The following is a 16,457-nucleotide window of genomic DNA, read 5'->3' as shown; positions in this document are numbered from 1 at the left end:
GAGGCCCACGTCAGACACGCGAGTAGTCGGGGAGCGTCTTGTCAGCGGGCATCCAGAGGCCAGTCCCTGGTGGCAGCGCCTTTGGCCAGACCCTTTGTGCCGGTGCTGGGGCAGCGGCACAGGCCTGGCAGGCTGCCAGCTGCCGGGCCCCCTCTATCCTGCCTTCAGATCCCGGGGGCTCCTGTCCCCACTTCCCCTATCAGTAGCTCCCTCCCATCCCCACTGAACCCCTGCTCACTGCCCCAGGCCATGCTTGCCATTACATTCCTTCTCTTGCTTGTGCAAGGCCTCATCCAGTACCCACAGCAGGCCGGGGATGGGCTGGATGAGGCCAGCCTGGAGCGCATGCAGCAGCGTGCTGAGTATCTGAAGCAGCAGATGACTCAGCTGATTCAGGAGCTGGAGCAGACGAAGCCGGAGCAGAGTGGTGGGGCCTGGGGAGCCCGGCTTGGGTGGCAGTCCTGGGCTCTGAGCGGAATCCTCGTGCTTCTCTTGGTGCTGTGGTTTGGACATGGGAAAATTCGATGTGATCCAGACAAAGGTGGCCACAAGGAGAGGTCCAGCAGCAACTTGGTGGAGGAGGAAGAAAGATGGACCGTTGTTGGAAATGTGGAAGAGGGCAATGTCGATGACAAGCAGGAGATGGCAAACGGAGGAGAAGACCATGGTGACAATGTGCAAAGGAAGCTTAGAAGCCTTTTAGAGGAGCGCATAGAGGAGTTGCCTGTTCTGGATCTGGACAAAGGATTCTCCATGATTACGGACCTGGTGGACAAACTCATCCACGTCTTTGGAGAAGGCTTGTGCAACAGTTTCTACCCGGTGCCACAACCAGCCATCGGAGTGGGCAGCGCCTTTGAAGGCTGGAGTCCCCATGCACATGATGTTGTGTACCGTTTGCTTGTACCCCTGAGTCCCCCTCCAGGACATGCCTTCCACCTGGAGCTGGACACTGCAGGGATGGTCCAGAGGAACTTCTGTGTCCGTGTGGAGCTGGTGTGCACCTGCAGGAGGGAGAGGCTGGGGGAGGACATGCTGTGTTTCCTCCACCACTCCGAGGAGGAGCTGAGAAGGAAACAGGAGCCCAGCCTCCTGCACACCCTCTGCACCGGCTGCTATCTAGATGTGGAGAAAACTGTCCACTGGTTCTATCGATTTATGAGAGTAGCCTGGCTGCTGTTGCCTGAATCGTGCCACTGGCGTTTAAGGTTGCAGCCCTCCAGCCGCTCCTGCAAATTTCAGCTGAGCAAAGACAAGGAAAGCTTCACGGTTGAGATGTTCTTTGCAGTGCGGCAAGGAGACTCAGATATCTTTGTGAGCAGCCAGCCTACAGAAGTAGGCATCCCAAGCACAACGTGGCTGGAGACTTACGCTGTGGCAGAGGCAAAATTCTTCAGGCACATTTCCAGACAGGTCTCCCAGGCTGCAGCTCCTCATAGGCTTCCTGATGGATGTAGGTTTTTCCAGCTGTGTCCTGAAGACGGTGGTGATACACCTCCTGAGCACTGTGGCCCCCGACACTGTGGGGCAGGAGGGATTTTGGGCAGTGACTGATGGATATCCTGAAGTCCCTCCGCTGCTCGCTGGAGACAAAACCACTTCACCACCTTGTCATCGGCAATGAGAGCTTTCCTACGGAGATCAGCTTGCCCTCCAGCTTCCAGGTGGCTGTAGCACCCAACCTCCTGGAGCACCTGGCCAGCAGTCTGGATACCCACAGGAAGGCCCTGCAGGAGTACAACAACTGCTGATCCACAGCCATTGAAAGAGATGCTGGTGCAGAGAGCTGTGCCTGTGGGGCCTCTTGACAGACCCTGTATATATTAACCTGCATTTAGTTAGTTCAGTATATATTAGTGCTCTGTAATTAGTGTTCTTACGATATTTATTAATTCCCCCATAAGTAGTGCATTTACTATATAGATATTAGGACTCAGTAGGTACTGAATTTACCAGGGGTATAGGGAAAGTCTAGTTAGTGCCTTTACTATATATATTAATGCCCTGTAGTTAGGGCCTTTGGCAATCCCCATCCTTCTTTGGATTTGTTTCAATAAACTGGGCTATTCCTGTATCTGGATTGTGAAAACTCTTCTTGAACTGGAGCAGAACTAGAGCATTTGTAAATTCCACTAGCTGTGAATTTGTGACTGGCTGGGAGGAGGCACTCTTATTTGCAAGCATTTTTTAGCAAACGCACAAAATATTCACATCGTGTTGCTCCTCTCAGTTGTCTTCCTGGTGCAGCAGCCACTGATGACCACGGGGGCTACAAAGATGATTTTTGCCCTGGGTTGTCCTTGTCCTCTCAGGCCATGTTGGCCATCCCACATGGGCTCTGAAACTCCCTGGCAGCTGTGGCTGGGCAGGGACCAAACAAGAGCCACCGCTGCTGTGACTCCTTGGGTTCGCTGGGGTGACAGTGAAGGTTGTGCCCATCCCAGATGCTCTGCTGGGCTTTGGCTCTGCAGAGATGAACTTTTTGGACATGCAGAACACTGCTGTCTGTGGGAGCTTTCTGCTGGAAATTACCCCATCTCTCCTATGCCCTAGCGGTTTCCTATCCGATGACTGAGATCTCTCTATTTGGGCATGAATATGGATCTTTTCAGGGTCCTGGTTATGGCTTTTTCCTAAATATATTTCTCAATATTGCCCTCAGTACAACCATTCATTGTGTATAAACATATCCTTCCTATTACTCTGTGCTATCTGCAGTCATATAATCGAAATATTTCAAAGTGTAATGCAATTAACGATTAGTGTGCTTTTACTTTTTACATCTTTATGATCTCCTTGTAGTTTTTGATACATGTTTCAAAACAAGGTGTGATCTTGTTGAAGACTCGCTGTTTTTCTTACTTCGTGCTTATCTATCTTTAGAAATGAGAAGCCCAGGATCTCTTTCTGAACTTCCCTCCCATGTCCTGGGCTCTGATGTGACCCCAGACCTTTCCACTGGTTCTTTTTACAAGTGCTGCCAATTCATCCGCTGAGAAGTGACAGCTCACCTTTGACAGCTTGGCGTTATAACTCTTTGAAAGAATGTCCTTTGGTGTCACTTCTCATGCTATGACTTCTTTCAGCCCGCTCAAGAGGATTTTCTTGAGCATTCTCTGATTGTGGTGGTATTGGAGCTGCTTCAGCACTCCTGACACACCTTTTGTGTTGCTGACAGGCACCAGAGAAAGGGCTTCTGTGAACTCAGCTGAACTTGAGGATGTATAAAAGAAGCACGTTGGGCATTGCTCATAGGGATTTGTTTTTAACAATACGAATTTCCAAGGCTGTGAAATATTGAAATATTAAAGGGCAGATAGAGTGCAATGAAAGAAACATTTATGTATACTTCAGAGTACTAGTTGATTTCAGAGGTTTTACAAATTTATCAGAATTCTTTGTGTTAGTAAACCTGCTTGGATTTTGAGCTTATGGCTGCCTTGTGGAGGGATACTAAGTGAATAACATAAAGTGATTGCTTCTGAATCACAGGACTACAATTTACAATGTGATGAGTGAACGCTTCCACATAATAAAATAAGGTGCTCCATTACTATAATGTGAAGCTTTAACTGCTCATGTTGTGAATATAGGTGTGTTTTAGCAGGGACACAAATAAACAAGGTAATTATTGCCAATGATCTAGCAACAAGTGTTTTATAAGCAATTTAAATTATAAAAAAGCCCAGTAAAGCCTGAGAAGGTGGAGAAGATGCTGAGCAAACAAGTATTGAATGTTTGATTAGGAAAAAGATATTATTTGAAGGAGACATTTCAGTTAAGGACATCTTTCTGAAGAAGGCATGTGCTACTGGGAGGAAAATTTCACACATATTATTCAGGATCTGGCAGTTTTATGTTAAGTGCTGCATTTGTTCTTTGAAGGTTTTAGTAAATTTTTCCAGAAAACCACTTTTTGAAGGAAAAACATGACATCTGTGGACTTGTTTCTGCTGCTTTTTCATAATCTGCAGTTTCATATTCACAATATGTACTTTAGTCTCTGACAAAAAAAGAAAAAAAATCAGTGACCAAATAATTTTGAAAAACTCTTTAATTATAAGCGATGTATGTTTCATCTGAATATCTGTGTCCTTTGGCTTTAAAATTAATTTTTATTGCTAGGATAGAAAATTAATTTTCTTCTGTGTCTATACAATTTTGTGGTATACTTTATGTTGTATAGGAATGAGGTCAAATGCATCCTTGATACCAGCAAAAAGAATGGATGTTATATCAAAATAAATTTGGCTGAGTGTTCAATGTGAACTGCTTTGAAAACAGTTTTATTGCTTCAGTTACACAGAAAAATTGTCCCCTTAAAAAAAATCTTTATTCAGAAAATAGACACACCTTGATTACTAGTGTTAAATGCAGAAAGAGAACAACTCACATCACTTCTAGACACCTCATCATGTAATCAAATGTTCTTTTTTTTTTTTTTTTTTTAATGCAAAATGGAATGCTTCCCATGAGGAAGAAGTGCCAGCATCTCAGCCCACAGTCTTGTGTAGCAGACACTCTGGGCAAGGAGGAGGTAGGGATTGGAACCCATTCATAGGAGAGAATTGAAACTTGGGTCCTTGGATTTTTGGATGTGCCCCAAGTCAGACTTCTTTGTGCAGGCAAACTGAAATTATCCATGAGATATGACCAGAGCTGCTCATTGCTGTGAAGGCTGAGATGCCTCTCAGCCAAACATGTGCCTTGGGCACTTTGGGCACTACTGAGTAGGACAGCAGCATGGTGACAGCATTTTTGACTTCATATCCTTGATTTAAAAATCCTGTGTAGGGTGCATTTGAGCCTTCACAGATTGTAGTGCATAAACTCTTGCAATGTATTCATCAACTTACAGGAATTCTCCTTATTAGTATTAAATAGCACTGGCTGCAGTCATCCTTGTGGGTCCCTTCCAACTCAGGATATTCTATGATTCTGTGAACATCCTGTTTCTCTTAGGATTTGAAGTTCCCCCCTTCCCAAATGCTAGAATGTTATACTATTCATGTTATGCCTCCATACTGTTCAATACTGTGCTTCAAGGATGCTTAGATTAATGAAGAGTGCTTTCTGGATGTTTTTTTCCCCTTCCCCTTTATAACCAAAACTATCAATCCTCTTTTAACACCTAGTAACTGATGAGATCAGTCACTATGTTGTTGTCAGAAAAGCAAGGACGGTGACTGAACTGACCTGGACTGCAGAGGAGGGATGTTTCATATAGTCAAAGAAAAATCCTGGGTCTGCTCAGATGGACTGAAGGACTGCACTAGGGATGTTTACAAAAGCTAATGCTGGGTTTGAGGGCCTAGTCCTCTGACAGCTCATTATCATCAATGAAAAAGGAGATATGTCCATCCAAACAAAACCGTGAAATATGCTTTACTCTAACTTGCCTAATCTTTTTTTGGTCACCATGTGGTTAAGGTAATAATAAAATAAAAAAAACAGTAGGAAATGTTGATCATTGGAGATTTAGTCCAGTTCATTCCCTGGATACTACCAGGTTGGAGAGAAAAGTGGCATCATATCTTTCTGTGCCACAAGTGAAACCTGTCAGCTGAACTAAGGTAGGTGGTTGTGGTGTTCACACTTGGAGAAAGGTGTTGAACAACTAAAAAGGCTTCACAAACACATTTCAGGAATCACCAGGGGTCCATAAAACTCAGTGTTACAGGGAGAGACACCCAAGAAAAGATTCAATGCTAATAAAGGTTGAGAGATTGTTTGATGGTGAGCTGTATTGTTCCTCTTGGTAGAGGACTTTTAGTCCAGAGGTAGAAAGGTGTAATAAACCTTAGTAGTGAGAAGCTGGAACTAGTTCCAAGCAAGAAAACACACATTTTTTAGTAGTGGAAGGAAGTGCTTCTACCCAAATGAATTGAATGGGAGAGATGTGGGAGTTTTAAGTTCTTTTATGTTTAAGTTCAGTTTTAAGGCCCCTTAAACATAAAATATGCCTGCTCATATGAGAGCCTACAGGAGGAGGTAAGTGGGTGTATCTCAGGTATTCTGGGGTACATCTGTTTTTCTGAGTCAAACTCATCTTCACTTGTGACTGTAGCTGCCCTTCCAGGGAAGTGGGAATTTGATATGATAAATTACCTTAACAATGTCTGCCAGAGCTGGTGGGTTGTGTCCTCAGTGCTCTGAAAGTACAACTTGTGAGACCTACTCGACACTGACTACCTGTCACTTGGCGAACAATTGTGGCCAAGCAGGCTGGAGGGTTTCTCAGGGCAGGATGCTCAAATTAGCTTACCCCATGGTTTTAACTGGATCCCACCTTGAAGGTCACTTCCAATGTGGAACAGTATTGACGTTGACAAGGAAAGCTGGGAAGCTGCGCCATGGAGATAATTAGGTACAGATTGGTTGAACACAAGATGTAGGTAAGGTTGTGCTGGGATACATCATGTGTGAGGTGCGAACAAGCCAGCAGTGCACTCTTGCAACCAGTGCCACCTGGGGCTGCAAGGGGGAGTGCTGTCGGCTGGTGAGGGAAGGGACTCTCCCCTCTGTTCAGCACTGGTGGCACATTTTGGGAGTGCTGGGACCAGTTCTGGGCACCCCAGTAGAATTGAAGTATGGATATACTGGAATGGGTCCAGTGAAGGACCATGAAGGGATTGAGGGGTTTGATGTATGAGAGGATGTAAATACCTGATGAGGGGAATAAAGGCAAAGGAATCAGGTACTTCTCAGCAATGTCCAATGGCAGGACAAGAAACAATGGACACACTTTGAAATACAGGAAATTCCTTTTAAATATAAGAAAAGACTTGTTACTGTGCAGGTTATCAAAGACAAGAAGTTGGCCCAGGGAGGTTGAGGAATCTCCATCCTTGGAGGTGCTCTAAAATGTGACTGTACACAGTCCTGAACAACCTGCCCTAGCTGAACCTGCTTGAACTGGTGGGTATTGGCTCAAACAATATTGTGAAGTCCCTGGGACATCAGACATTCTCTGATTCTGAAGTACCAGAATACGTATTATGGAGAAGGAATGCTGGAGCTGATGACACTGGTTCTACTAAGAGAGTGTGTCATTCAAATTCTCATGTATGTGTATCTCATGTCTGTATATTTTGATTAGGACTTTTATTGTAGCATCAACAGTCAACCGCTGTTGATTAACCCCTTTACTTCTTATGAGCTTCTTTTGGCATGCCCTATTGCATTTTAGGACTCAGTCCCAGATCTAGATATTTGGTTCTGTTTTTGGTTTTCAAGTTCATGAGCTTGCATTTGTGATAACATCTGAATTAACAAAACTGGACAATGTTTTTATCTCAACAATTGATCAGTCAGTTTGTACAATAGAGCTGTTACTTTTATTGTTTTTCACATTAGCAGCAATTTGGGTGTCATATCGCAAATTTTATGTACAGTGATGCAGTTCTCCTCAAGGGCATTGATAAACGTATGGAAAAAATTCATACCCAAAAGATTCTTGCTTAAGTTTGAAAAATATGCAATCCCTTGAAATGAAAACACTTCAGCTACAGTATATTTTATGACCTAGTTTTCTATTGGTTTTAAAAATTAACATGTAATATGCTACATTGATTTTGTTTATAGTTGGTTTTTAATGCAAGATTATGTCAAATATTTGGCAAAGACACTATTTCAGCCACAATCTTCATTATCAGTCTAATGTTTAATCTCATTAAAACAGTATCAAATTTGTTTGACAGTCCGAGTTCCTGGGAAATTGTGTCGACTGACGTTAATAAACCCGTAATCCGTTAATTCCTTCATTAGTATCCCATATCAGCATTTCTCTTCGTTTGCTTGATGACACTTGCTAGCTAAAGCTGCCTGTAGTTACCCAAGCGATTATATTTATTGACTGAAAAAGGTGGTTCAACATTAACATTTTCTATACAAGGTCTGAAATTCAAATTACCACGGCGCCATTGCCAAGGGCCCTGACAGCAGAAGCACGGGATTGCCGAGCAGGCCATTTTGCCTTCGGTTTCTTAACCCTTCTCCACTTCCCTAAAGGCGACGGAAGGTTTTTGCCGCTGGCCCTGGCTTCCGGCCCCGGAGCAGCGGTGCCCGCTCCCGGCGGGGCGGAGGGCGCAATAGCGCGGCTATGCTCTAGATGGGGCTTCAGCACCGGCGGAGGCAGCGAATGAAAGCGGCCCTGAAAGGCCACGGAGGGGTTGGAAACAGCGTCGCCCCGCCTTTAAACTTATCCTTCTTCCTTTCATCCAATTGCCTTTTTCCACAAGGGTTTGCTAGTAACTAGAGGCATCCCTCAAGGATGGAAGCTGGAGCCAGTATTGTTTAATGTCTTTCTTTCTGAGCTGGCCAAGGGATGGAGTTTGTTGGGGCTTTGGGTGTGTATTCCCACTCCTGAGGTTTGGCTCTTGGGCTGGGGGCTGTTCCGTGTCTGTGCAGACAAGAGTGGTCTCCAAAGAGCTGTGGAGGGGGTGCAGCCAGGGCCAGGCTTGCCATCGGCAGCTGCTTTCAGCTGCGTGTCTTGTGCCACGGGCACTGCCCTGCAGATGGGACCTCGGCTCATGCACAGGCGGCGCCGTGGCTGTGGAGCAGCCTGGTGACCAAGGGTCTGGGCTGACCCCATCGCCACCCTGGCCCAGCCCTGCTGGCTCTGCAGGCCCTGTGGCGCTGGCCTCAGCCAGTGGCACTCTGCAGTCCCCACTGTCACCCTTGGGGACTGAGGAACCCCATGAGGCAAGTACAGGCCAGGATGCAGCTCCCCAGAAAAAACCCTGGGATCCTAGTGATGAACATGACTCAGCAATGTGCCTTGGGATCTCCAGTACAAGAAAAACATTTAAAACCTGGATTGAATCCTGTGAAGGACCACCAAGGTCCTATACACCTTCCAGTGAGAAGCTGGAACACAGGATATTCAAGGGGAGACTGAGGTTGCCAGCTTTGCTCAGCCTGCAAAGAGATGCTTCGGGGAGAACTTAGTGCTGTCTGCTGTTACCTCCTAGGAAGGAGTGGGAGAAATTTATCCACACTCTTCCCAAGGTGCCCAGTGGAAGGATGAGAGGCAGCTGGCTGCACATTGCAACATGGGGAATTCTGACCAGATGCTAGGAGAAAAATATTCACCATGAGGGTGGTCAAACACTGAAGAAGGACACCCAGAAAAGCTTTGGTGTCTTCAGCTTTGGGGATATTAAGACTTTAACTGGATGCAGCCCCAGGCAACCCAACATAGTTGCCCCTACTTTGAGCAGCTTGTTTGACTGATGGCCTCCAGAAGTGCCTTCAAACTATCTTAGTCTGTAATTCAGTGGTTCTGAAATTGTGTTGCTGTTTCCAACAGTGTGCCCTGGCCTATGCTGCCTCCCAAAGCATGCACAGGGATCATTGTGGAGAGTGCTAGCTGAACCATGAACACCATGGCACTGGCTGTGGTCACATTTCACAGGGAAGGAGACAGAGTTACAGTTCTGAAATAGTTTGAGTAAATAAACACAGTTTCCTAAAATATAAATTCAGAAAATTAAAGCACCTTTTTTTTTTCATGCAAGTGCTGTTAGCTCATCCATTCTGTTAATCTGATTTATGACAAGAGTTGCCAATGTGAAACCCTGATCCTTCTCAGGCTGTGTTCTGGATAGGGATCATCAGTGGCTTGTACACACCAGTACAACTAAATATAGACATATTTTCATTAGCAGAGATATTTCCTTTGTACTTTTGTAGATTGAAACCTCTTTTTGAAACTGAAATTTAAGAACTGAACTAAAGAGTTCTTAATGTCTGACTGATTTCCTGTAATAACACATTTAGCTAATTACTAATTCCTTATTCCTGTTTAGGATCCATTAATATCAACATTTATGAAACATGGTGACTTTAAGGATTGTTCAGTTTTTCACATACAGAGGAGAGAATTTACCTTATACATATTTTTAAGCAGGCTTTCAGGAGAAACTGAGAAAGCTGAGAATATTTCCTGCACCTTCCAAATTCACAGTGCTGTTCCTTGGGAGAGAATGTAAGCCAAAGGAAGTGAAAATGCCCTGCCATCAGCCTTTCTGTGTTTAATCTATTAGCCACTCAGCTGTATAATGTATTATCTGTCACACAGTGATAAGCAGCTTAACTCTCTGAGATCATATTAAATATGTTCAGTTTAGCCTAATTCTGCAGTGCTCCATGAGGAGACACCCTGATGTCCACCTGGAGTGCAGCCCTCCTGAAACCAGTCCAGTTCTGCACAGGGATGGGACCTTCCTCCGTGGCTAATGGCCTTAAAGGAGAATATTCTGACTGTCTTTCTTCTTTTCTGAAACCATTTCTTCAATTCCTGTTCACGCACTTTGAAGAATGAAATATTCAAGCGAGCCCATGCCCTAGAAAACAAAAATATCCCTGTTGCAGATCATCCAGAAGTTTATAGGTTAGAACTGCCTTGATCTCATTTAACAGGCTCTGCTGGAAAAGTATGTTTTAGAAAGAACTCCTACCCTGCATTTTCCATACTTTAAAAATACATCTGTTTAATATTTTGTTAATCGTTCATTGGAAGTTGGACGTCACATCTACTCCCTATACTGCCTTTAATTACATGTAAATTTCATGGTTTTTTCCTTGAAAAAAAAAAACCCTGAGGCCTGCTGAAAGTCCTGACAGTAATACTTAGGTAAGGTAGCAGTCTTTGCCTTTTTTTGCCACCTCTGAGGCTGATGGGATAAAGACTGTGTAATGACAGATCCTCTCAGCCCTTTCTCCACAGTGACTCTAAGTGTTCCTGGCACGGATGCATGCACTCCTTGGCTGTTCAGGGAGCTCCATCTGCAGCTCAGTGATCACAAGCTGGATTTTAACCAATAGATATAAATAGGTTTGATGGAGATGATGAATGTGATAGTCATCCCTAGACAGTCACTGCCAAGAAAACCGCAGAATTATTAAAAAAAAAATCCAAAATGTTTGCGTTTTTGGAGGGGCAGAAGGGGGACAAACTGAGCTGGAAAGCAGCAGTTAAGGCAGATGCAGAACTTCAAAATAGTATTAGCTCATATTAATGTTGACTAAATAGAATAAATACAGCACTGGCTAAAATGGAGGTCTACCACTATTGGTGGGTGACCCTGAATTAAGAACTGGTGAATACTGCTTGTGGTAGAAAAAGTAGAATGAGCACAAGTTTCTGCTTTTTACTATTGACATTTCTGTTCATTCTTTGCATATTTTAAAACACAATCAGAGCCTTCAGTTCATCAACTTAAAAAAAAGGCTGTTGCTCATGTTTTTTCTCCTTATAAATTCTAAAATGACTATTTTAAGGTTACTGCATGTACTCCTTTTGGTGGAAAATTACATTCGACATTGGAGTTAAAGGTCATATGGCCTCACACAAGTTGGGTGCCAGTGCTGAGAAAACTGAATTGAGTGGTGCAATTTCCACAGGATTTAAAATTAACCTCATTGGATGATTGGCTTACATTTCTAATCCGATATATCAGGCTAAAGATAGACTTTGAAGACAATTTCTTTCCATGCAAATAATCACTGCAGGCTAAAAATGAGTAAAATTTTAAATGAAGAGAGAAAAATACTAAATTAAATTATAGACAAACTACCATCTTTCTAGAATATTGACCTGAAACTGCACATACAAAATGTGCCTGCAAGGAAGAGAAGGCAAAAGGAGAAAAAAATAAAGAGCAAAATTATTATGGTTGTGTATATATATTTATAGAGAGAGTTTCTGATGCTGTCAGCAATTTCTGTCAAAGATCTATCTTCAGAGGCATCACTGTTGATGTTCAAACATTTCATGTTTTATTACTGCATTTTAATAATTAACAATGAATGATGTCCCTGAATGATCTGCAAGGGCAATGAATCATTCATTATTACTAAAACAAACCTTTTTTTTTCTTTCCAAATAAAAAGCAAGAAGACAGCAAAACCTTTAGAAAATAACTAAAGGTTAGGAAATATTTTAGGAAATGCTACAAATCAATACTGCAAAAAACTCCAAGGTCACAGAAGGAAACAGAGAGTTGGGAGATGAGATTAAGACTGTAAGCAGGGTTGCTTTTTTGTTGTTGTTTTTTCCCCCTTTAGTCTTCTGAACTGCTGAAGAATATAAATATCATAAAATATATTATCTAGGCAGATGTAGCTTGAATTTAGTAAGTCCATACTAATATTCTGTAGATAAGAGAGATGCTTCTATGCAAGAACCAGCTCTATGGCACTAAACCCATTTGGAAACAGTCTTTAATTTCCCATATTAAAACAAGACATGAATTTCCATGTGATAGACAAAAAAATATTTGCTTCGCTGACAAAGGTTCCTATCTCTGTTGGAATTCAGCAAGTTCCAGATACAGGAGAAATATTATAACCCAGTTTACTTGGTTTTATTTGTTAGTGTAACTTGTACCAAGAAATATAAATAGCCCTTAGTTCCTGGGGAAGCTCACAGCACTGTTTTTGATCAGTCTCATGAGAAATTTGCTCTGAATACGTAAAGGGTTTATTCTTAATACATGAATTCCAGTCTGTGAGAGAAACTCTGTCTTCAGATATGATCTTGATGATATCCTAGTCCCTTAAAAATCATTCTCATTGGTTCAACATCTGTGTTGAACCAGATGCAATTCCAGAATAAGAGGTGATGCAGCCCAGCCTTGGAAGTGGCGGCAACATGGAGACAGCATGAAGATACCACAGATAAAGCTGAATCTGAGTAAGATGGAGATGTCTGGAGGTATGAACACCATGTTTAACATTTATTTACTGCTTGTCATGCTTAATGGCTACATTGCAGAAAGTGACAAATTTGAAAGATCCTAAAAGAAATATTGCAAGAGAGACTGTCTCTCAGAAGTTGCTTTCAAGAAGATATGCAGGATGCATATGATTCTCTGATTTTCTGCCTGCTGCACCTAGGCTGGCAGCTAAAATCAGAACCAAGCCCAACTGCTCTAGGCCCGTGTCTCACCACTGGGTCATGGAGTAGAAGGTTTGTAAGGCCCTTGCCAGTCACATTCTAAAAAGAAATCTGCTATTGCTTTCGTGGTGATTCACAGTTGTCTCCCAGCCTGAATCTACAAGCCATGTTGTGGAGTATCTGTCTTTCATGCAGATAGTCCCATTTATTTCACTTGCCACTTCTCTGAGTGAGGTCTGCTCAATGGGAATAAGGACTTGCAGCTGCAGACTTTAGTGATTCAATGGGGATTTGAAATGAAAGATTTGAACTGGCTCTGTGGGTATATGAAACAATATTTTTCCCTTCTCTCAAGTCTCCCATGAGATCTTTGCTGAACCCTTGCTAGTCTTTGAACCACTGATGATGTGAGGAGGAACCCCCCACACTGGCCTGCAGGGCAGCCTATTATGGAGTCCAAAAAGTCTCAGCATGGGTCTGTTTCATGTCCTATTATCTAGATACCATTGAAAAATACTGCATCCAATTATGACACAATTGTGTTGAGTTCAATATTTCTCAGACTTTCCTAAACTTTAGTTATCATCATTAAAAAGTTAGTATTGAGTCAAAGTTATCTCCTGCTGTTTTAAATAGGACTGGCTGGAGAGTTTAATGTTAAAGTAACATCACAATATCACACATTAGGGTCTATAAGGTTATATCATATTTGTCCATTTGTGGACAAATTGTGGTCAAAGACAACTTCCTGTATACAAAAAAGAAAATTTAGACAAGTAAGGTCTTTAAAATACTGTAGCTTCTTTTTCAGGAGTTATCTAAGACCAGCCTATGCTGACCATGACTAAAATAGGTTATGACTGAGACAGGTATGCTGTCAAAATAGGTTTAGGAGCATAGTTGCTTGGTCATACCTTCATTAGTTATTTTATATCTGCTATTCTGAAAGTAATTTTTGCTCAGTCTAGCTGCATTTAGAAAAAATCAATGGCAGCTTTGACATGCTTACCCTTGCCATGCCATCAGCAGAGCAGCAGACTTGACCCTGCTGGCTGCATGATGTCTGTTGCTTAGTGAAATAGAAAGCATATCTTGAGAAGATGGTTCTGATGGATTGAAAAAACATTTCTTGCAGCAAGATTAATTTTGCTAGCCTCTCCTAGCTTCTCATTTTGATCAAGACATGCTTGTTTTACAGATTTCCTATGAAGACCAGTTGTGTGTCTTTCATTATCCTTTTCTAGTTAAGTAAAAAACCCTAAACAAAAGGAGCTGTATTAGCTTTTTGTTCTTATGATGCAATTCATGCTCTGACAAGTCTGGAAGTTGGCCTAGGCTGAGCCTTCACTGACAAAAGTCATACATACCTATAGTGTCAACCAGCCGTTCTCCCAGTGGAAATACATGGATGCAAAGAATGTCATTCTTTTCTGCAAAGAAGAGATAGTAAGATCAAATGTGGCCAGGGTAACAGTACTGAGTTTTGTAGCTGACTTTTGGGAAGTGATAAAAATTCCACTTAGCATTTTCACCACTTTACATTTTACAACTGAACCATAGTTGCAGGTTAATTAGCCCCCTATGGAAAATACTACTTTCCAACCACTACCTCCCCAGTGCCTTTATAGCAGGGCAAAATAAATCTCAGGTAGCTCTGAGACAGAGTAGCAGCTGCACCAAAGATCAGATCAGGGAAAACTGTGCAGAACACAAGACATGGAAATGCAAAATGTAACCACTTTATTCTAAAAATCTAAAAGAAATAAACAAATATTAGCAATTTTTCGGAGTTACCCTACCAAAGAATACAAAATGTACATCTGCTTTGACAGGCAGGTCCGTGTTTAGGTCAAAACAGTTTGGATTGAGACTTGTAAGGCGATGCCTGGAAGGACATGAATGACTTCTCTACCCATCACCTGTCACACTGTTTGGTTTCTCATTTATTTGGCTGTCTTTTTGTTTGGCTTACATTGCCTCCTACATGTTCCTTTGTTCAGTGTATTGGTTGCACAGGTTGTATCTATGTTAACCTGACGGTGCCAGGCCAGGCACCTGGTTACCATTCCGTGTGCTTCTGCTCTGAGTCCACATCTCTTCAGCTTCTCCCCAGGCAGTAAAGGGTCATCTTGGCTCAAACTGCCTATGACATTGCAATCACTTCCCATGTAGGTCAATACAGCCTGTCTGCAGCACAGGCCTAATTACTGCTGCCACTCTTTCCTTTGCTGCCTTCTCCCTATACCAGCTTCAGCTCCACTTGCTAGTCCCCTCTCCAGATTGGCTCATCCCCTCTCCAGTTTGGGAAACAGAACCCCCGTGATTTCTCCATTCTTTCACTCTCCTTGGGCCCTGCCCAAGAGGCCAACAATGCCCAATGTCAGGGCATCACTCCCCTGGTCCAGAAGAATGCCAGCAGGTTGGCTGCAGTTGTCTGCACTGCTTCCATGGAGTTAAATTCATGCTGCTTGTGCCTCTTGTCTGTGGGGAAGGGGCCTGTCAGCTCTGTGTCACTTCTGCAGGGAGATGGGCTACACCTGAGACAGGGTAGGGGCCAGCAGACCACTACTGGCCACCCATGCTGCATGTGGGGACACCTTTGGCTTCTGAGGTGAGGATTAAAGGCGGGCCAAAGATTTCTTCTGATGGTTCCTAAAGATCGTCTTGTAACTGAGTACAGTCTTGCGTCCCCTCAGTGGGAGAGTGGCCTCCATCTGTGGGCTTGAACCCATGCTTGAAATGCAGAGCACACATAATCCTTATCCTCAAATTTACATCACGTTTGAGATGCTTTCCCACCTCTCTGTTCTGTGAAACATCTAAAAACCTCTTAAATACTATAAAAATGATAACTATTCTTAGTTCATTTAGTGCATACACTTTAGGCAAATTGCCAAAATTCATGTACTCAACTGCTCCTTATTCTCCACAAGATTACTCTTTTTGTCCTTGCATGTGTAAATATTATTGCTGACCCACTTCTGCATCCTGCAAGAAATTAGTCTTCTAAAGTGCCTTGTCAGAGTGGAACTGAACAGATATGGGAAAACTGCTGAAAAAAAGCCAAAATGGATGTGGTGGTAGATTGTTTTTCCGAGGGCTTGGCAGAAGATCCCTCCCGGAAAGGGCTGGCAGGAATGTAAGGCTCCATGGCTGTTCTTTGAGTGCACTTCACATCTTGAGTACTTGCTAATTTAGGTTTCATTGGAATGGCAGATGGGGAAATTAGATTTGTGGGGGCTTTCATCCCTCATCCCTCTGCAGTAATGTACATTACTAAATGTTGTTCAAATCAGCAGAAATACGAATGCAAACCTACTGGACTTGACATTGTTGGGCCTGATTTTTGCTGGCAGTATCTTGTGCTAAAGTGTAGACAAAGTAGAAGGCTTGACACTGACTGAAACCTGCCTGAATTCCTGTCCTCAGTCAGAGCCACCCCCTTCAGTAACAGTGGATCATTAAAGACACAAGCAGAAAATGAACCCTAGAACTCCTTACACAATGTAGCTGGAAGCTTAAGGAATTATGACTGATTTATACAGAACATGAAAGA

At 43.0% G+C, this 16,457-nt stretch overlaps 1 protein-coding gene across 1 annotated transcript in view; it reads left to right on the top strand.

The window, feature by feature from the left end:
• Nucleotides 1-15,969: 15,969 nt before the first annotated feature.
• Nucleotides 15,970-16,457, top strand: part of SH3BGRL2 (SH3 domain binding glutamate rich protein like 2) — a 43,638-nt gene continuing 43,150 nt past the window's right edge. Inside the window, exon 1 of the mRNA XM_030944772.1 lies at nt 15,970-16,040. Coding sequence (XP_030800632.1) covers nt 15,970-16,040 — 71 coding nt within the window. The remainder of the gene's footprint in view (nt 16,041-16,457) is intronic.

Source organism: Camarhynchus parvulus, chromosome 3, assembly GCF_901933205.1.
Source record: "Camarhynchus parvulus chromosome 3, STF_HiC, whole genome shotgun sequence".
Taxonomy (NCBI): Eukaryota; Metazoa; Chordata; class Aves; order Passeriformes; family Thraupidae; genus Camarhynchus; species Camarhynchus parvulus.
The sequence above is the reverse complement of the archived record's forward strand: the minus strand, read 5'-3'. Positions and strand labels throughout refer to the sequence as shown.